A 22530-nucleotide genomic window follows, 5' to 3' on the forward strand; every position below is an offset into this window, starting at 1 on the left:
GACTTCTTTTGTGATTTAGACAATAAGAAACCAGTGTTGTTATAAAACTATTATGTACTGTACTTGTATTGGACAGATGATAATTGGTTGGCTGAAGTTTGGTCTGTATTTAACCAAAGAAAGGAGACAATGTGTTCGATGCTCAGTCTAGCTGTCATTAATTACCGTTGGTATAAATTGGGAATAAAATCGCGTTAAATGAGTACCATCTCTTTCAGTGAAGCTATCAGTGCTCAGAGACATCTCCTTGCTGTCCATTAGTCCACTGGGCCCAGGCACCTGTTGGGACAATCCAGGATCATGCTGTTTGTCTTTCTCCAGGTCTTTAGTCAGGTTAAGAAATACCTACAGGACAATAAAACAAAAGAGAAGAATATTCCAAATTACAATCATTCCCTAGCATAACAACAAAAACAGAACTACCATTCAGCTTGTCTCCTTATCATCCAGGCCTTCATGAGGCATTGTGAGATTCAGAGACGCCCCTCTGAATTAAAGTCCCCTCCCTGCTGTCCTCCTTGCTCTGGACGAGGTGTAAATTTGCCCCTTTTGATGGAGTGATTGATCTTTGATTATTAGCAGGTAAATAGGCCCAATGGCCTGGGATGGGATGTTAGATGGGGTGGGATCTGAGTTACTACAGAGAATTCTTTCCTGGGTGTCTGGCTGGTGAGTCTTGCCCACATGCTCAGGGTTTAGCTGATCACCATATTTGGGGTCAGGAAGGAATTTTCCTCCGAGGCAGATTGGCAGAAGCCCTGGAGGTTTTTCGCCTTCCTCTGCAGCGTGGGGCAAGGGTCACTTGCTGGAGGATTCTCTGCACCTTGAGGTTTTTAAACCACGATTTGAGGACTTCAATAACTCAGACATAGGTTAGGGGTTTGTTACAGGAGTGGGTGGGTGAGAATCTGACCTGCGTTGTGCAGGAGATCAGACTAGATGATCATAATGGTCCCTTCTGACCTTAAAGTCTATGAGTGGCTTCCTCTTTACTGTGCACCCTATGAGTTACTCTGGCTAGTGAGTGAGTCTCCAACCCTCTGGGTTCCCTCTCTGCCTGTTCACTTGCAGTGGGGCATACTGAGTAAGAAGCCTTTGCTTGCCCCACTGAGAGGGCCTTCCTTCACTGTGGAGTTATCCTGAGTTATCTACACTCAAGTGACTTTTCTTGAGTAGCCTAGTTCGAGTGAGAGGCCACACTGTGAAATAACACGCGAGTTGCTGTGTCCGCACTGGCATTGCACCAACTTATGTGTAGCATACCGACTTCTGGGGACACATTCCATGATTCTTAGCACCACGGTTAAACTTTTCCCCAGTGAATTACAGAAGAACTTGTCTGGGCACATGAGGGAAATTGTGGAAAGGCATTGAAAGACTAGCAGCACTCGAATGGCAATAGGCGGTATCTGCATGGCAGAGTGGTCATGTGGTCAACTGAAAAGTTGTGTTCACTCAGGTTTTACCCTATACCCTCTTCAGTCTTGTCTTTACTAGGCAAAAATGGTGCGTTCTTGACTTGAGGTGAAATCGTAGTGAAGACAAGGCAATTTCTGGCTGTCACACAAGTCAGCAAGTCGAGTTAAGGATTACTGGGAAGCGTAGCTTTTAACTTGACCTGCTAACTCATGTGAAAACCACAAATTGCCTTGGATTTTACCTCAAGTTCATGAACTCAAGTTAAGAACACACTTCTTTGCCTACTGAAGACACAGCTTCTTGGGCCAGCCAAGTTAAAAGCACTCAAGTTAGGGGGTTTTGTGGGGATGGGCAACACCCATGTTAAGTCGAGTTAACTTTGCAGTGAAGACAAGTTCAGGGAGATCTGTTCAAGGGGGCAATGGGAGCCTTTTGCCCCCTTACTGCACTGCCAGGAAAGGGCTGTGATAACCTAGCCCTTATTTTTTTTAAATTACTTTACGTTTAGCTGAATGCCTGTGTTTGTTGGGAGTTAATGATTCAGCAGTGGGAAATAAATCTTCTTCACAAGAAATGCCAGCAGATTCTCAACACTAGCCTCACAGTGACTTTGGCTGGGATAGAGAAAACACACTTTCTGGGGATCCCAATTATTTTTGCCTCTGTAGAGTCCAAAGGGTCAGACTGGGCACCTGAACCAATGCCTCTCCGGTGGCCCCCATCAGTTTCTGAAGAATTTACTCTTTCATCTGAAAACATTTATGTTAGTGAACTAAAGCTTCTGAATGGGAAACGATGCAGCACTGTCTCTGTGAGTTTGCAGACAGACAGATGGAGATAGTCATTCTGAGTGGCCTATATGGTATTCACCCTGAAGCATAATGGACAACATACAAAATGTCAATATTACGAACTCTCTCACTCTGCTTGTTTCAGCCGAAACACCCTGATTCATTGGGATTGCCAAAAGAAGTTAAGTAGCACATCACCACTCCTGTTCCCCCACCCCCATCATCTCTTTTTCCTAAGAAGATATTGAAAAACACTGAGCGAGGTGGGAATTTTTGGTGAGCCAGAACATTCTCATTGTTGGACTTTAAAAAAAAAAATAGAACTGCAACAAAGCACAAAACTCAGTGGGGGGGAAAAAAGCCAGCCGACTAACCTACCAAAACCCAACAACCCACCATGCGTGTCGCTGGTTGGCCCCAAAGCAGTATTATAGATCTTTGGGAAAGTTAATCACCAACACTCCATATCATTTAATTACAACTAGAAGATGTTGAACCCATACCTCTTCCACGGTGGTATCGGAAATGCCATAGCAGCCAATGTGGAGATCACTCAAGCCGGTATCTAGAGCCCTCAGAAGAGATTGATACGCTCCAGAGACTCTGGAGTTGAATGGCGGCAGTACATACACAAGCTCTCCACCAACATCTTCCTTGAGATAAGCTTCTGGGAGGTGTGACTGGATCAGGGAGGTCACTGCTGAGGTGTCATACTCCTCTGTCAGGGTCTGGTTTGGACACTAAGAAAAGAATATATTACTCAATGATCAAATATCAATCAGGGGTGCTAGCCTCCTAACCCATGACTTTATCTGCGAGTGTAATGTGAACCGATCATCTTCAAGATACGAGATTCCAATTTTATCAAAGGCAGATGAAATGGTCTTACAGCTGAGTCACTGGACAGGGCCGCAGGAGATCTGGGTTCGAGATTCAGCTCTGCCATAGACGTGGGTGACCTTGGGCAAGTCACTTAGAGTATGTCTCCACAGCAGCTGAGAGTGAGCCGCCCAGCCTGGGTAGACAGACTAGCACTCGCATGTTGAAAATAGCTGTGTGTACGATACAGCTCCAGCAGAGACACAGGCTAGCCACCTGAGCTCTAACCCACCCAACCCCTTGCGTCTCTGCCAAAGCTGCAATGTCCACACAGTTATTTTCAGCGTGCTCGTGCTAGTCTGTGTACCCAGGCTGGGCAGCTCACTCCCAGCTGCAGTGTAGACATACCCTTAGGCCTAGATCTTGAAAAGTTGGTAGGCACTTAATTCCCATTTATTTAAATTGGAGTTCGGCACCTATGTCCCTCTGAGGAGCTGGGCCTTAGGCTTTCTGTGTCTCACTTCCCCACCTGTAAAATGGAGCTAATAATATTTACTTTGTCTCTCTTATTTATTTAGACTGTGAGCTCTTTGGAGCATGAACTGTCTCTCACCACATGTCTGCAAAGTACCCTGCCTGGCAGGGCTTTTGCTGCTACCATAATATCAATAGCAGATTTCTTCCTCTGTGAAGTGGCATAACACTCCGCTCCAGGGAAGACATTTCCCATGGACTCTCCGCACTGCCGGTTTCTCCGAACTACTGAATTTACATTTGACAGGCAGCTTTGCCGTTAACCTCCCATGATATCCTGTTCCTCTTTTAGAATGGAGGACGTCTATGTTTCAGCTTTCAGGGGGGCACAGGGGCTGGGTCAATGGCCTAGTTAGAGAACTCTCTGCTCTGAGGCTGCCCCTTGTTAGTCTCTTCCTCCCTGAACTGGCCCAGCACTCAGCCCCTGGGGCATGGGGGCTTTAGCTGGCCCAGTATCATTTAGCAATAGCAGTAGGGTTGACAGTCAGTTCTCTCTGTGGATGGAATGGCTTATGCTGGTAGACCATCATAGACCTCAGCACAGGCGCAGAGAGTGGAGTGAGGAGGATGGAGACTGAAGCTCGCATTTCATTGTCAGAAGGAACACAGAACCTCTAAAAGACTTTACTCCTAGGGGAATTCTGTGCCACTGCACATGTGCAGAATTTATGTCCCACACAAATTTCTTTGCTTCCCTGCAGAAAAATGACTTTCTGACAGGGAAGCAAAGCAAAGATACAAGAGCAGTCAAGCAACCCTGCCCAGCAGTATGTTTTGGGGGCCCAGGGCAGCTGGCAGAGAGGTAAATCACTGTGGGGTCAGGAGGCAGGACTGGGGAAGACCTGGCTGGTGGCTCCTACCCTGCAGGCTCAGACGCTAGTCCTGGCTGGGCAGGGGAGGATGGGATTTCCTTTTCCCTTCCACGGCATCTGAGGCTGGGTCAGATCCACCACCAGATTTCTCCCGCGGCTGAAGGAAGCTCTGCAAACTCCCCGAATCCCCACTTCCTGCACCCATCATTCCTCAGCTGCAGGGGGAGGGATTCCTGTACGGGGAGCTGCTCCCCCATTCGCTCCAACCCCTGTGCATCCAGACCTCCTCATACCCAGACCCTCCTGCCGAGTCTCACCCCCCGACACACTCAGAACCCCCCCCCCCATGAGCCCCACTTCCCCTGCACCTGGACCACCCTGACAAGCCACCCTACCCAGACCCTTCCTGCTGATCCCCAACCACCTTCACCTGGACACCCCTGCAGAGTCCCAATACCGTTCACTCAGGACCCCCCAATAAGTCCCTGTGCATCCAGATCCCCCCTGCACCTGGATCCCCCACTGTGTCACCCACACCCAGATTGCCCCACACAGAACCCTCTCAACCCACACCTGGATCCCCCCCACACTAAGCCCCTCCATACTTGGATCCTGCCTTGCTGAGCCTGCCTGCCCACACCTGGTGCACCTGGCACAGAGGGGCAGGGCCCTGCGGTGTTTCTGGGGCAAGACCAGTCCCTGCGCTGTGTCAGGGTTGGATGCAGCCTCACTGCTGAGTCCATGTCCCAGAGGGTGCTGCACAGTGATCTCCCACCTCTGGGCAGCCTGTGGCCTGTGCTCTGCACTGCCATGCTGGAGCCTCCACATTTATTTGACAAATAAAATTTGCAGAATTTTAAAATATTGTGCGTAGAATTTTTATTTTTCTGGCGCAGAATTTTTAATTTTTTTTGGCGCGGAATGCCCTCAGGAGTAATAAGGTCAGCTACTTGGTAATCAGAAGTGGGGATGCTATGGCGAAGGAAATCCTCCACCCTCTGGGGAATTTCTCTATTTTCTGATTACATCCCACTATTTTCTTTCTTGTCCCCAGCATACCAGAATAAAACCTTGCTCACAAAGGCCCCCTTTCAGAAAAGCACTTCAGCACATGCCTAACTTTAAGTGCTTAAGCCCCATTGGCCTAGGCTGAAATTTTCAAAAGCACCGAGGCTGGTCAGGATCACAACTCCCATTGATTTTAAATGTGGGACCTTCATCTGCTTTTGGAAATCCTTCCTTCCAGCTTTCTTTACGCATAAGCATGAGCGCAAGCTAAGAAAATCTGAGAAACACTGGGCCAAGATTCCCAGAGGCTTTCCCTGCTTTAGACAGCCAGGAGGAGAAAAGACTCACCCTTCCCTAAATTCCCCTTTGACTCAGCTTCCTGTTCCTTTTGTACCCCACCTGAGCATCCACGTGACTGGAAGGCACCCATAAACCCTTTATCTTTTCCCAGTGTGGTTAAGTGCTGAATCAGGACTCAAAATTTCATTTTGATTCACTCCACCACTTATGGCTCGTCTGGGGAAACACAGATTGGCAAAGCTACTCTGGAATAACTATTCCACTGTAGCTATTCCAGAATAATTCCCTGAGTGGGAACTCTTCTGAAATAAAAGTGACTTTATTTTGGAATAATATCATTTTTAATCTGGAATAAAGGATCCATACATGAGAAGGCATTCCAGAATAGCTATTCTGGTCAATTTCCACCATGTAGATAAGACCTTCTACCAACCTTTCTATAGTGCACTTGATTTTTATGGGATGCCATTATTTGCTTCTCTCTTCTCAATCCTGTTATACTATGGAACTCAGGCCCCTTGAAGGTATTTCAAATTGGGCAACCAAAACCACCAGTTATTTTTGAAAATTTCAGCCTAAACTGCTTCAGTTCCAACAGTTACAAACCTTCTTCTTAGTGAGAGTCAGGTGGTATCCATCACCGAACGTTTCTTTGAGATAGAATGGAGACCCACAGCATTTGAGTCCTCCATGTTCCAAGAACGCAATTCGGTCACTCAAAACTTCCGCTTCATCCAAGTGATGGGTAGAGAGAATAATTGTTCGGCCTGGAAAATGCATATGAAATCAAAGCAAAGACACATGATAGAATAAATGGAGATTTTGAAATATGTGGTACAGGGAAAAGACACAGTCAAATGAGGGCTACAGGATACTGCATAGAATATCATATGTATACATCTAGAATTAATAGTGGAGTTGATTAAGAGGCAACATTAGGAAGAAACTGAAAGCTCCCCTTAGTACTATGGCAGAGTTAATTTTTCAAAATGAATTTAGCAGAAGAGAACAGGGTCCAATCAAGGGTCTGAAAAGACCCTATTCCCCACAAAGCCCAGCTCTTTGTGGTCTCCATATCCCATAGTCCATGGAGGTTTTTGGAGAGGCAGAGAAAGGTGGTACCAATGGATCTTCCACTAGCTATAGATCCAGAGGTGCTTGGGCTGTGGCGCTTCATCCATCCCTATGGCTGGAGTAGTGCCCCTGGAGCAGTCCTGCTGCTACTTCATAGCCCAGGGAGAAGGAGTCTGGCCTGGTTGAAACATTCAGCCCTCAGACCAGTTACTTAGGTGCTAGTACAACATCGGGCATGAATCATGCGGATTGTCAGTCAAGCCCCTTTCATGAAGTTGTTAAATGAATTAAGACTTTGAGAAAACTGCTCCCTCATTGTTAAATGGATTATAATTCTTCTGGAAATATTTTGCAAGGACTGGGGACCTGATCCAAAGCCCACTGATGACTCTAATTCACTTAAATGAGCTTTGGATCAGAGCCTGGATGAGGGACAATTGCTCGGCCAAGCCTGCGCACACCCATTCTTGAACATCCAACCATCTTCCAACTAACCCTAATCCCGCCATTAGCATCAAGGGTAACTTTTACTGCCAGTGCCCCCATTTCTAAATGTGGCTACTGCTGCTGGATTTTCTTGTGTAAGAATCTTGGGTAACATTTTCAAAAGTAACTAAGGACCCTAAGTCCCATTTTCAAAAGTGATGTAGCCACTTAGGAGCTTAAATCACTTGGGTGCATTTGAAAAACGCTACCCTGACTCTCTTTACAGTACCTTTTTTATTTTTTGATATAATCTCCCAAATACTCCTCCGAGAGCATGGATCCACACCAGTGGTTGGTTCATCCAAGATCACGACCCTTGATCCACCAAGGAAAGCTATAGCTATAGACAGCTTTCTTTTCATCCCTCCTGACAGGGAGCCAGTTAGTTTGTGACGATGGTTGTACAAGCCAGTATCCTTCAGAGTCCTTCAAAACACACAAAAAGCCCCCAAAGGCTGCAGTTCAGTTATTTAGCAAAAGGAAGGGAATCTGAATGCATCAAGCAACATTAACGCAAATGAAAAACTGCTCAGGCATGGACTGCTACGCAGAATTGTCATAATGCAGAATGATAGTTTAACATGTAGCTCAGACACAGGGTTTTTTGTTGTTTTTTTAGGATGCTTCAAAAATTCCATCTGACATGTCAAGGTTAAGGGCAGGATCCTGCGTCTGGAGAACACAACGCGCCAGATTCACTGGTACGTTCCTGATGCTTTGCATGGTTTGGTGACACAAAGCAGCTATAAACCCATTGTAGCTGGCTCATTGGAGCCCTGTCTCTGGAGTGGTGCAAAGTAGCTGGAACCATAATGGGGAATCTCATCAAGAAGACTATCTACAGTTGATTATAAGTTCCTTGGGACAGGGACCATGTTTTCCTAGATCCAAAGATTTTAGCCAAAAGGGACTACTATAATAACTAGCCTGACCTCCTGCTTAACACAGGCTGTAGAATTTTACCCAGTGATTCCTGCATTGAGTCCAACAGCTTGTGGTGACTCTGATAGCAACACTCTGCGTTAACATGCAAGAACACTGTAGGTGACATATGCTGAGGGAGTGTGACATCCCCATTATCAGACCTTTTCACTTCCTCATCCAGCTCCTGCTCACTCCAGTGTGGGACTTTGATGTAGCCATAGAGCAGCAAATGTTCCTTGGCAGTGAGGTAACTAAATAGCACGTTGTGCTGCATACAGACACCCATGTTCTTCCTGATGAGGTCCTGATCGGTCCTGATATCTTTGCCATAAACAAATATCGTGCCTGATGATGCAGGAAACAGCCCTGTCAAAATAGATCTGGGAGAAAAAAGAAAATGGTGTAAACAAATGCGGAGATTCTGTTCCCCAGGGGCTCCACTGAGCGCCTAGTAGAATTCCCCTAGCAGGACCCCTAATTTAACCCTCCTTGATTTAGTGCAAGGCAGACACATTCCAGCTGCTAAGGGGAAGTTCCAGATGCCTCTGGGGGCCTACAGCATGAGGAAAGACTGGACTGACCTGTGCAGCCAGGTAAAGAGAAATGGAGCAATAGGTATCCCCACTTCGCCTTTTTATCCCTCCCCCATTGCCAATCACAAAGACTCCACGTCATGGCAACGCTCCTTTCAGCCAATGAGGACAAGACAGCTCCCTTCAGAGCCCATCGACTCTGCTTCTTTGTCTCCGAGATAGCTGGGAGCCCATAAAAGGATTATTTTATACCGGCAACATACTCAGGGTCTGCAGGCCCAGAGTCGAGGGGCCAAAGTTCAGGTTCTGAACTCAGATCCTCTTGGTGGAAGCACATTACTCTGCCATCAGGCCACCGGGCTTACCCCACACCTAGATAAATATGGACCCCGAGCTGCTGTTTAGTTACTGAAAAAAAACACTGTGAAGATCATTCTAAATTTTAGAGAGTTTTAGCTGCACTATCTAGTGACCTCCAAATTGCTGGTAACCACATTGGCTTTGAAAGTGAGAGTTCACTGAGTTCACTGCCATTCTTAGCAAGAAAAAGAGCAAATTGTAGACTTCCAGGCAATATACCTACAATGAGCGCCTCATGTAGTGCAGGTCTCTATCCAGTAGGTTAGTTCAGGCAAATAATTATCTACCCAGCAATACCCAATGGAACTGAGGCAAGTACTTTCTCCTCAGAATGACTACTTAGACAATATTGGTCGCTTTCAAAGACTTCCTATAGGGTTTAAAAGGAGAAGCTATTTCTCAAGCTACCCCTTGGCCTTCCCAGCTGCTACTAAGCCCTGCGCACGAGCTCTTCGTTGCCTTGGGACTCCAAACCCTCCCTTAATTGCATTTAAGAAAGGAAAAGAAAGGAACCTGTGATCCCGCTCACCCCCATCAGAATTTGCCCCAGCTGTCAAGTTCCAGGAAGTCACTACGATTACTCTCACACTGTCTGTCACTGTGAGCTTCTCGGAGGATACAGGATGAATTTGTAATCTGCTGAGTCATAAAGTGTGTCTGCCTTTGTGGGTTCAGTCCTCCTAGGGATAACTTTACTTATCAGCTTAATGTACTGCCCATGTAACGCCTACATGTTAGTCATTCCTGGGCCTTTCAGTCGTTGCATGGTTTGTTATGCTGTGCTTCGGTTCCAGCCTATCGCTGGGGTGCTGTGGAAGGGAGGAAGGAGGGCCTTGTGTGAAGGCTGCAGCATAGGACTCCAGAGAGGTGGACTTACAGTGGAGAATTCTGGGTTTCATACACTCTGCCCTAGACACCTGTGTGACTGATGGAGCTGCTCCTGGAACAATCAGACTCCATCCTAGTCCAGCACAGGGGGCATGTTTGGGGAGCCAGATGAATGTCAATTGTGGGGTGGAGTTCCATTGTGCTACATTGCTCTTGTTGTGATGCATGATTCCTTAGGCTGCTCTAACCCCTGCTGCTTTTACTCATGCCTGGATTCTGCACAGACCAGCTCACAGCTCCAGAGGTGTAAACTGTTCCCTGAGGGGTACATCATCCCATCATAGTGCTGAGCACAGCTTGGACGCAGGGGGAATCCAGTCCTACAGGTCTGTTTTAAGATTAGTTATTTAAAAATCCTAAAAATGAAAACATGCAAACCTGGCAGAACTGAAAGGCCAATAGATTATCCCATTGCTCTTCCCAGCCCAGCAGACTCATTTGCTTTTCATTTGAATATGCAGCCATTAAGCTTCTTCCCAATACTGCTGCAGCCTGGGATACGAGCCAATCAACCACTGCTTTCGGGAGCAAGTTGCCATGGGCACCAAAATGCCATTGAACTTGCAGCCACGGCTGTGCTGTGTAATATAGGAATGCCATTAGATTAGGAAGCATCCAATGACTATTATGGATTTTCATTCATTTTTCTCACTATCAGGAGAGCTCACTTTCCCCTGTTAAAATGTTCTTAACCGGTACTGTCAGACTCCAAAATAGAAAGACACCCTTATCTATAACAGAGGGGACAGACAAAGAGCAAGGCACACCATATAAGATAATTACAAAAAGACCAAATCAAAGAAGACATCTTATCCAGCCCTTATAACACTGAGAATTCCCATTTGTTCTTTCACTCATCCCCACTAGTGACACAGACCCATTTAATGCAGTATTAAATAACCAAACTTCAAAGAGACGTACATTGTCGTTGTTTTTCCAGCTCCATTGTGCCCCAGCAAGGAGGTGATGTTTTCTTCATAGAAGTTCAGGCTGAGGTTCTCAACTGCATCTTTGGAGCCATAGGTCTTTGTTATTCCATGAAGAGAGACTCCCACGGTGAGGTTGGGGGGTTCAGGCTCGAGGTTAGGAGGAAGGGCACTTTTGACATCTAAAAAAAGAATCAGAAGAGATAACTGATGACTTTATATATGAGGCTATGGACCTTTTTCTCGAGAAAAGGTATAGGGCTTTTTATAAAGAACAATAAAGAAACGTATATTCTTGTCAGCTGAAAACTTAGGAACATTTCCTGGTATTTGCATCATTTTTGAATGTTCCAATATTTCTCCCTCTAACTTCCTACAGCTTAAAACGTCCATTATTGTATGCGGTGTTGTAGCCGTGTTTGGTCCTATCACCCCACACTGGAACCCAGACAACCCCTACTCAATGGGGACCACATCTTAAAAGACATCTTTCCTGAACCCCCTCTTCTGGCCTTCAAACGACCCCCAGCCTCTCCAAACTCATCCTCAGAAGCAAGCTCCCCACAGACCAGGACACAGCAACTCAAAGCGGCACCAGACCCTGCCAGAACAACAGATGCAAAAACTGTAGACACAGCTTCACTGCTATGATGATCAATACCCTCTGGCAACTCACTTTTCAAGGTCCATGGGTCCTACACATGCCTATCATAGCTTGTGGTATACCTCATCCAGTGCACTAAATGCCCCAACACCAACGATGTGGGTGAAACCAGACAATCACTGCGCTCTCCAGTGAACTCTCACAGGAAAATGATCAAAGACAAAAGCACCCTGTCACCTGGGCAGAACATTTCTCACAAAACGATCACTCCATATCGGACCTCTCAGTCCTCGTCCTCAAAGGAAACCTGCACAGCACCTTCCAAGGACAAGCCTGGGAGTCTACATTTGTAACTTTTCTGGACACTAAAATTCACGGGCTGAACAGAGACACTAGTGGATTTATGGCTTATTACAGCAATCTATAATCCACGCAACCCCCCCACCTCCCAGCAAGCTGCCTTTCCCTCACACCCTTTCCTTTCCTCCCTATGACTGGAGGGTTGTCAATGGGCCATTTCACCTTGAATGGCCCCGGAAATGTGTGTTAACTACTTATGTTAAACCATCTGCTCCACCTTGTGTTTAGCTGTAACACTTGGACTACATTTCCCAGACCCGAAGAAGAGCTCTGTGAGGCTCAAAAGAGTCTCTTTCTCACCACCAGAAGTTGTTCCAACAAAAGATATTATCTCCCCTGCCTTTGTCTCTCTACAGCTTATAACAACACATACCAGTACAAATTAATCTGTTTATAAGTGGCCCCATACCCATGCCTCCCATGCCACCTAATGCAAATAATGCTCAATAAATACACATTAGTCTGAGGAGGCAGGGTGTGTCGAGTGGGTAGGGCACTTAACTGGGAGTCAAGACACCTGGGCTCTATTCATGGTTTGATGACCGACCTTGCTCAAGACACTTCCACTTGCTGTGCCTCTGCTTACCTCCACCCCCTTTGTTTTCTTGTCTGTTTGAAGGGTGAGCTCCTTAGGACAAGGCCTGTCTCTCATTTGGCTTCGCTGGGGGTGGGGGCCAATCATGGTTGGGGCCTCTAGGCACTTTTTTGTAAAAATTAATTATTATCATTAGTAGTAATAATGATGCTAATTTAACTGTCTGCATTGTACTCTCATTATTTTAGCTGCTGCTATTCCTGTTCATATTATAAAAAGCCATTATTTGAAATAATAAGCACCCTAGGAACACGAAAAGCATTATATAAGCATGAAGTGTTTAACCCATCTTCACTAATCAATCAGTTTGTTCAACACCCCTGTCAGGAAGGTAGGGAAGGGTTACAGTGTTAACCACATTTTACACACAAGGAAACTGAGGCTATGTTTACACTAACACTTTTGCTGGTAAAACTCTTCTCGGTCAGGGGTGTGAAAAAAACACCCCTGGCCAATGTAAGTTTCACCAACAGGAGCACAGAGTACCGATGTGCACAGAGCTGTGTTAGTGGGAGACGCTTTCCCACCCATATAGCTACCGCTGCTCTTTGCGGGTGGTTTAATTCAATTATATATGAAATTAATGAAGCTCTCTCTCCCATTGGCATAGAGCGGCTACATGGGAGGCCATACAGTGGTGCAGCTGCAGCAGTACAGCTTGCTGTTGTAAGGTCTCTAGTGTAGACGCAGCCTTACAAAGAGGTGAAGTGACTTGCCCTAGGCCCCAGGGAGGAGTAAGAGTGAGGACTAAAACTCAGCAGATCCTGGCTCTGAGCTCAGATGCTTCTGAAGACAAACTAAAGAAGTTTATGTTACAAACTGATTAAAAGAAACAGATATGGAATTATGTCCTGCCACCCGTAATCCCTTGTCTGACATAACGCCTTAGGTCCTGATCCTGAAAACACTTGCTACAAAGCAGAGTGAGAAGAGTCCCACTGATTTTCATATGATTTCTCAAGGCAGTAAGCACTATGGCTTGATAGCAGTTGTGGGATTGGATCCATCACCCACTGAAGTCAATGGAAGGGGTTTTTCGTTAGGCCTGTAGTTAACTAAATAATATTAGCACAACTTTGCAGAATTTAAGATATTCCCTAAAACAAGCATAGGGCATGCTAAAAATACCAAGCAACCCATATTTCTGTATCTTAGGTAAACCTAGCAAGCTTTTAAATACACGCATCCCTTTTGCTAAAGGCAAACCTGCATTTGCATGCCCAAACTAGGTAACTGCACACTTCTAAGATTGCATGTGCCAGTGTCAAGTTTGCACATAGACATGGTAGAGCAGGTCATTCTGGTTCTAGATAAGAAAAGGTTTCAGAGATATCCCTTACATTGAAAAACTGGGCTACCACTGCAACCAGCAATATCTCTAGAACAGGAATGGACTTGTTAAGTGTGCCCTCTGGACAAACATTGCCTACACACGACATGGCGCCCCCCTTTGTAAACGTAGCTTCATATAGCTCTTGCTTGGATTACCATCATTAACAATTCTAGTATGCACGTACACATCTTATTGGTGAATGCAGCCTCTTTTCTTAGCAAGAGTTTGGTGAAGAGGAGACTGCATCTTTTCTCATTCCATAATGGTATGTAACCGTAGCGTTCGGCCCAGTAGGACGGGAGCAATGGGAAATACCATGGGGCAGCCATGCCATATTTTCCTGCAACCATAAACAAACAAAAAAAGAAGGAAAGAAACAAATTAAAGTATTTGCTCGTGGGCGTCATACAGAAAGTACTAGCTGCGACTGCGCACTGATGAATAGCAAAGATAAAGTCCAAAGGAGTTTATTCTCGCCTTGATGCCCACGTGTACTATTGGTAACTCCTATACAGGATTTTTCTCTGATTGCATAGTAGGAAGTATTGGGTAATATATTATCCTGAGTAATTTCATAGTCAGATGGATGGAGCACTTTACTTTTCTGCCCAGGCCCACTGTAGGTGTCTGTGCACTGATAGACCCTTTCACCAGCCAGGGAAGGGAAACAAACACCACACTGAAGTCTTTTAAAGCCCCTTGCCTCAGTTGTTGTGTGAAATGAAAGGAGATGTAGGACACAAAATAAAACAACTCCACTGACAAATGCTGGCTACGTCCCCAAAGGCTTTTCCCTTGCTTCCATCAGCCAGGGGAAAAGAGTACGCAGCCTTCACAGCCCAGCTTCCTAGATAGCCCACCTAGCCATGTGACCGACAGGGACCCCCTAACCCTTTCTAGGCTACTGCATCACCCTGTCACAAGTTCATTACTCCTCTCAGATACCCAGTCACAACTGGAACCCAGGGACACCCCCTAAGTTATTACTTTGTGTCACATAAAATTAAAAAGCAAATCGCGCCTCCGTGATCCACAAGTGGAGGGTGCCTCCGAGTACAGCTCTACACACTCCCATGAATTCTGGAATCCGCCAGGGCTGGTTTATAATTTTCAAGAGAGACTGCATGGTAGATGCTTGTAATCCTTTGCATTCTTACCTGGGAAAACGTTCCTAATGTACCAGCCCAGAATGAAATAGATGAAAGAGTCTATCAGAATTAGCCAGCACATCCAGCCAAAAGAAGTATTGTCGCCAGTCATTGGTGAGCTATACATATTGTCCCATTGCAGGCCTGAAGTAAAGATATAAAGAATATATTGTGAAATATGTTGATGAAGTATCACAGTCATGAAGGAGCAAAACTTAGTTTCATATGTGCCCTACATACCTATGCCCTGTTCCTCATAACGAGCAATGTACTGACTTGCATAACTGAATGCAGTTGGGGACAACAGGCTCTGTGGAACAAAGTGGAAAACAAATTTACTGAAGAATTCACAAAAACACCCTTCATTGGGCCTGATCCAATGGCCAGAGATGTGGATGCAAATCTTGCCCCTGACTTCAGTGAGCACTGGATCCAACACATTCTTGACAATATTTTCAGTGGTAGTCTCTAAAATGGTCTCTATAATTTTGCATATGCAGTTGCTTCTTTGTGCAAAAACATGCATTTGTAAACAAAAATCAGATAGTTAGATATCTTAAGCAAGCAGTATTCACATATAGAGGATTTTGGTCGATAACATTTTTTGAAAAATTGCAACTTTGCAAGTTAATCAGGCAGTCAGAATTACTTGAAGCACGGGGCAAAATTAATCCACTGAATTCTGTGGATTTATGTTTGCTTATGCAAGCAATGAATTTGGCTTTTGGAACCTAAACATCTATGATTCCAGAGAAAAAATTTTCTCCAGTAGGAGGTTTTTACTTATGAGACTAATGCCTTGTACTTTATACAGTCCAGGCAATGAGAAAGGTACTCCTGAATGCCACAATGACACTAAGGCCCAGATCCTCAGAGGTATTTAGGCTCTCAATTTGAATTGAAATCAGTGGACGTTGGGAGCCTAAATGCATTTGAAGATTTGGGTGTAACTACTTTACATTGTAGGATCCAAATGGAGTGCAAGATCTGAGGTTTCCATTGCAGGACAGAGATGGGTTAGTCAGTGAGATGTTTTGCCCCTCCTGCTAAGTCCTTTCATTCCATATCTCAGTTAAGAAAAGAACTGATCATCCTGTTTTTTCTCTTTTGGAGCAAGCATTACATTATCATTCTTGAGATCTGTTTTCACTACTGTGTAAAGGGGAATTGGAGGTTTGTGCAATTAAAGAATTGGCAGCATCAGGTGTAATGAAGTCAGCAACCTTCCCTTAAAGCTCTGCCAAAGCCCCTCATTTCTATCCATAACAGCCTTGCTATTCTAGCCGTGGTAGCTCTTGATCAGAACCTGCCAGTCCTGGAGAAGTCTACTTTGCGTCACGTTGTGCAGTGGCTTGGTGATGTCCATAAATAGAGAGTAGAATGAAGCCACCTGGCTCACATTCATTTGGGAGCACCAGAAGCAAATGTCTGCTCCCAAACACTCCCGCCCCTTTATTTTAATGAGAAAAAAAACTTACCAGCAGACTCTTCACTGAGAAGCTCAAATGATTCTCAATTACCAGCAGCACAATGAAGGGAGAAAAGGTGAGGCTGTAGATAAGGCTGCCAACCAAGGCGGCAATGTTGGTGTTGTTGAAGAAGACACTGATGAGGTAGCACATGGCTATGATGGAGAAGCTGTAGTCCATGAGGTACAGGAACAGGATCACCACATTGATTTTGGGCAGGATGTTGCCAACTTTCAGTATAATGATGAGAAAAGTGACTGTGATTAGAAGGAAGGTGGCGCTTTCAATGAACCAGGCAATGAAATGGCTGCTGGAGTTGACACCCATCATCTTCATGTACTATGGAAAGGAAGGCAGAAAAAGGACAGCTGTTTATTAAGAGATATTTCTGATTATATACTTGTCACTGAAATACTTCAACATACTCTTCTCACACTCTAGACAGTGCATGAAATTAGAGCATGCCCTTTGATTTTGGCATATGCTCTACTTATAAACCAGTGTAGCCTAGCAAATTTGCATCTTCGGACCATCCTGTGTTTGCAGAACAGTCCAGTACAAGAGTGCCATGTCCCAGAAGGTGTACATGGCCCCCAAAATCCAACGCAAATACTAACATTAGCCTCTAGTATAACTGTATTTGTTGCTTTTCTAAAACATTTTGGGTATATGTTAAAAGACTAGTGAGTGGTTTCACTGCAAAGACACTTTTAAAATCTCAGCCAATGAGCTCATTGTAAACGAAAAAGTCCATTTCCCCATTTCCCTCTTACCGAACACTAGAAATCCAGAGCTCCAGCTGCAACAAAGACTCACTCATTTACATCAGCTGTGAATCTGGCCCTCTCAGCTTTAGGAGCTTAAGACTATTATGTGCTGCAAAAGAAACCTCATTCACAGCTCTCTTCTATAACTGATGCGATTGGTTACATTTCTAAGAAGCCTGCTGCAACTTTAGTTCCCATGGAAAATGGCATCAGAATAAGCTGCGATCAATTAGATCAATCAATTAATTGGTTTGGGTTTTTTTTTTTTTTAAAAAGCTCATTAAATTTCCTTCAATGTTTGTAAGTGTCCATTAGTTTAAGACATTTTTTGGTGATCCAGCAGCTGTTTCCATGGGAATGGTAACAGGAACAGATCTGTCTGAGTTTTTGTTGATTGCGGAGGGTGAGGTTTGCAAAAGCCCTTTGGCTCTCCAGGCTGTCGTACATGTTCACTTTGAAAATCCAATTAAATTATGATAGGGAAAAGAGCTTCACTTTGCTTTCAATGCAGTATTTTCCCTCTGGTAGGTGCGACGAGCGAAGAGCTCCCTTTCGCTACAGATGACGTAAAATACGACACCTGGGGCATTCTACTGCCTGGGGGCCAGCCCCAGTATCAGCCTCTCCTTTAGATACCCAGGGAACATTGTGTCTGCTGAGTTTGCCAAACCCTCCTGATCACATGGGGTCTGGGTCCAATCAGGGACACAAGAGACAAACCATGAGACTTATGTGACTAGATTGCCCTGAGCGACCTTTCATGAAAAATCAAGATGACAAAAAGCTTTGCAAGGCAGTTTACAGAAACAGAACAGCTCCAGCAAACCATTGCAGCAAGTTCAGAAACACAGGTTAAACCTGAACCCTGGCTGTGTGTCAGTTGATTTTAGGTTGGAGTTGGACATTTCATATAGCTGTCCCCCATTCCTCACTGAAAAAACCCTCTAATAACACATCGACAACTTGTCATCCCCACCCACCCAAATGGAAACTCGCAGTAGAAGAGTTGGTTTATTTGCCGAAATGCCAGTCAGCCCCCAGCTCTCATTTTAACAAAAAAAGTAAGCGATTTCCCTTCAACTGTGATTAATTCATTTCATTGACTCCATACATTTACATGTTTAACATGTGCATTTTATACATTGAAAACAGGGCTTTTAACACATGTGCCACTCCAGTCAATGTCACATCATCTATCTGCTACATTCCAGATAGAAAATCTAGTCATAATTTCATTAACGTACCTCATAAAGCCTTAGATCTTTCTCTTGAACAAGCTTTTTCACAAAAGCAGCTATAAACAGTGACCAGGCAGCCATCAGAGCAAATGGAAGAGAGTAGGTCACACTGCTTAAGAACCTGTAAAAGGCAAATGCAGGATTTAGCTGAATAGAAAACGTGCTAGGTGAATATACGTCTCAAACTAATGCTCTTTGCAGAGGAAAACCATGCTCATATTTTTAAATGTAGAGTATAATTAATATTAGAATAAGGATATTTTGTACTTACATGGGATCTTCCAGCCAAGAACCTCCAAACAGTTTAAAAATATGAATGAATTAACCCTTTTTACCCTGCTATCATGTAAGTAAGTATTATTAGTCTGATTTTACAGCTGGGGAAACTGCTGCACAGAGAGATTAAGGCCAACATTTTCAAAACTGTGTGCCTAAAGTTAGTCTAAATCCAAAGTGCTGGGAATTCATGGCTCCGAATGAAGTTAGTCAATACAGTCAGCAGATGATTTCCATTTCTGAAAATCAGGCTGCTTATTTCCCTGCCTATTTATGGATTCAGGTACATGACTTGACACCCACATTTGAAAATTGTGGCCTACGTGTCTTGCCCAGTGTCAGACTGTGACAGAACCAGCATTAGAATCCACGTTTCATGACCCCCAGTCGTATGCTTTAGTCAGCAGACTTTCCTTCTGCTCAAAAGGAAGTAGTAGTGGTAGTAAATTGAACCTACTGTATTTGAAGATTATTAACTGATTGTTTTTCCACAGTAGATTAACTTTAATGAACATATAGTATGTTCCCTTTCTGGTGAAAAAAGCCAATATTATTTCTGCAAAAAGTCTCAAATGAAACTATTTCAAATGAAATAAAAATTTCATTTTGTTCTGAATTGTTTTCGTTGAAAACTCAAAGATGTCATAAAAAGCAACCTATTTTCATGAAATGTTTTGATTTCGATAAAACTGCATTTTTCAACTAAAAAGAACGTCAACCAGGTCTCCAAATTTCAGCATTTTCCATATGTTACGGTACAATGACATATGAGATTGCCACAACTCTGCCTGTAAAATGGTAACTGAGTGGTAGCAGTTGATGAATGTTGACTTTATAACAGCTTCTATTGCAGCGTCATTCCACAGCTCCTGGGTATTTTAATAATTGAATGAAATGGCATCTCCTGAACTTTCTAGGTGGAGGAAAGAGAATTGTGAAGGTGAGTTGTTTTCTTGGCAGCAAGAATGCGAGAAAAGCAGCATACAACTCAATACTAAGTGCTCCAGGAAATAGTTCATCATACTACATAATGATTTAACAATAAAAATCCATATTTTTGCCGTAAATAATTGACATTTTGTCTGAACTATTCCTGACCACTTCACAGTCACAATAAGATGGCAGACCATTTGCATGTGAATTATTTTATTGTAACCTATATTTAGGAGAATACAACTCTCTTTCTCTCTCTCTCTCTCTCTCTCTGATCAACATATAAAGTTAACAAGCGTCCTACAGGATACAGCTAGATTTTTCTCTCAAGTGGTACAAACTCATGCTTTTAGTATGAAATGTTCTGCATTAAGAATGGCCATACTGGGTCAGACCAAAGGTCCATCTAGCCCAGTATCTTGTCTTCCGACAGTGGCCAATGCCAGGTGCCCCAGAGGGAATGAACAGAACAGATAATCTTCAAGTGATCCGTCCCCTGTCACCCATTCCCAGCTTCTGGCAAACGGAGGCTAGGGACATCACCCCTACCTAACCCTGTTCAATCCTTTCCGTTGGCCCAAGTGGAATCAGTTATACTTCCTCTGTAGAATGATTGTCCAAGCCAACATGCCGCACTGAACATCCCTCACTGCTTTAAAATACATTGAAAATGGCTTTTCACACATGCTTTTACCCAGCTTGGATGCTGCTTCTGTAATAATTCTGAGACATCACAATCCCAGGATTCCATTTCTTATCATAACTGTCGCACCCAGGGGCCAGCTGGTATAAAGTGGTTTGGCTGTATTGAAGTCAGCTGAGTTATGCTGATTTACACCAGCTGAGATCTGGCTCAAGGTGATCAGAATCCAAAACTCCTTACTTCTGTGCCAGTCTGTTTATCAAGACTCATTCTGGTTCATACACCATTCATACTGCATCACGTGGTATAACAGGCAGTTAAGCCTGACAGCCCAGTGCACTGGAATCTCATCTGTCTTCCCTCATCATTGTTGAGAGGAGGGTTACAACCTCATCTCCTCTATGGCTCTTGCATCACCTGGGAGAAAGGCATATATAGCAGAACTGCACACTCTGAACTGTGCCTAAACAGGAACAAAGGACATTGGCCTAGGCAACAACAAAGGATTTGTTGGACTCTTGAGTGAGTCAGTTTTGGACTGCGATGTGGTAACGCTCACCTGACTCGGGGGGGGGGGGAGCAAAGCCAAGAGGGAAGAAAGGACATGATAAAAGGGAGAGACATTTGCCATGCTCTTCCTCTCTCTTCCACCTCCATCTACAGACATCACCACCAAGCACCTGAAGGGCAACCAGATGAGTTTCCCAGCTCTAACCTACTATCTGCATTCATACACCTACTGGAATAGGCCAAGACTCCTGAAGTCTAATCCCAGCACCACCAGTGACTCGTAATGCCTCAGTTTCCCTGTCTATAAAATGGGGATAGTAATTTTCACCTACAGTACTACCTATGGAAATTATGACGATTCACATATTTATAGTGCTATGAAGAGACAAAGCACTCTGGTGAAAGCCTCATCCCACTAGAGTCATTGGGCATTTTGCCATTGATTTCAGTAGGGCCAGAGTCTCATCCTGGATCCTTTAAAACAACAAAAAAATATTTCTTTAAATCTTCAAAAAGATTCTCTTTTTCTATTATGATTTTCTTTTCATGGGAGCACGGCTTCGAGGAAGACGGTAAGTCCCAACCATTGTAATTATCCTGCTAATGTATAACATGTTCTGCAAGTCATTGTCGTTGATAAGAAGTAATGGGCTTAATCCGCAGCAAAGGAGATTTAGGTTAGATATTAGGAAAAAATTTCTAGCTATAAGGGTAGTTAAGCTCTGGAACAGGCTTCCAAGGAAGGCTGTGAAATCCCTATCACTGGATGATTTTACAAACGCTGTAGACAACACCTCTCAGTGAAGGCCTAGGTTTACTTGGTCCTGCCTCAGTGCAAGGGTATGGACTTGCTGACTTCCTGAGGTCCCGCCCAGCCCTACAGCTCTATGATTCTATGATTGTTTCATTTTAAACAACTAAAAGCTCATGGACTTACATGTCCTTATTGTAGCAGGGGTAGGGAGTGGCCTGGACTTGAACAGCTATTTCTTCTGGACTCTTCCCAGTCTGCAACTCAATGATTGCTCTCTCAATACTGTCCTGGATATAGATAAAGGCTCGGCTGTAGATCTGGCTCTGCGAGGCTGAATTATGTGGGCCCACGGTCCAGATCCTCTCCCTGATCCTATTTGTCGTTTGGGAAATCCTGCTGCTCATTCGGATGGTGTAATTGACCAGTGGAGGAAGGGAGAGACTGCTGGGAATTGCTCTCCTCTGTCTGCTACTGCTTGATGGTAGCTTGAAAATGACACCTTGAGAAAACAAAGTGAAGTTTATTTTTCAGTCAACAATGGTTGCAGTAGGATAGTGCCACGTATAAGTATCATAGACTCATAGACTCATAGACTTTAAGGTCAGAAGGGACCATTATGATCATCTGGTCTGACCCCCTGCATGCTGCAGGCCACAAGACCCTTCCCTGGACTCTGCCGTTGAAGTCCCCAATCCTGTGTTTTAGTGACTTCAATCGGCAGAGACCCTCCTGCTAGCGATCCCTGCCCCATGCTGCAGAGGAAGGCGAAAAACCTCCAGAGGCTCAGCCAATCTACCCTGGAGGAAAATTCCTTCCCGACCCCAAATATTGCGATCAGTAAGACCCCGAGCATGTAGGCAAGAGTCTCTAGCCTGACCCTTGTTGGCCATTATACTATTTACGTACCATTGCTTGGTTTTCCTTGGCTACTATGTTTTACCATTAAACCATTCCCTCCATAAACTTATCTAACTTAATCTTAAAACCAGACAGGTCCGTCGCCCCCACCGTTTCCCTCGGAAGGCC

At 44.5% G+C, this 22530-nt stretch overlaps 1 protein-coding gene across 1 annotated transcript in view; it reads right to left on the bottom strand.

Annotated features, from left to right (window-relative positions):
• ABCA12 (ATP binding cassette subfamily A member 12) overlaps positions 1–22530 on the bottom strand; it is a 128956-nt gene that overhangs the window by 40906 nt on the left and 65520 nt on the right. The window contains exons 14-25 of the mRNA XM_034786070.1: positions 21688–22003; positions 18395–18509; positions 16393–16722; positions 15155–15224; positions 14924–15058; positions 13951–14106; positions 10870–11056; positions 8329–8547; positions 7473–7669; positions 6290–6450; positions 2714–2950; positions 207–345 (exon numbers count right to left, since the gene is read on the bottom strand). Of these exons, the coding sequence (XP_034641961.1) occupies positions 207–345; positions 2714–2950; positions 6290–6450; positions 7473–7669; positions 8329–8547; positions 10870–11056; positions 13951–14106; positions 14924–15058; positions 15155–15224; positions 16393–16722; positions 18395–18509; positions 21688–22003 (2262 nt within the window). The remainder of the gene's footprint in view (positions 1–206; positions 346–2713; positions 2951–6289; positions 6451–7472; positions 7670–8328; positions 8548–10869; positions 11057–13950; positions 14107–14923; positions 15059–15154; positions 15225–16392; positions 16723–18394; positions 18510–21687; positions 22004–22530) is intronic.

Source organism: Trachemys scripta, chromosome 11 (genome assembly GCF_013100865.1).
Source record: "Trachemys scripta elegans isolate TJP31775 chromosome 11, CAS_Tse_1.0, whole genome shotgun sequence".
NCBI lineage: Eukaryota > Metazoa > Chordata > Testudines > Emydidae > Trachemys > Trachemys scripta.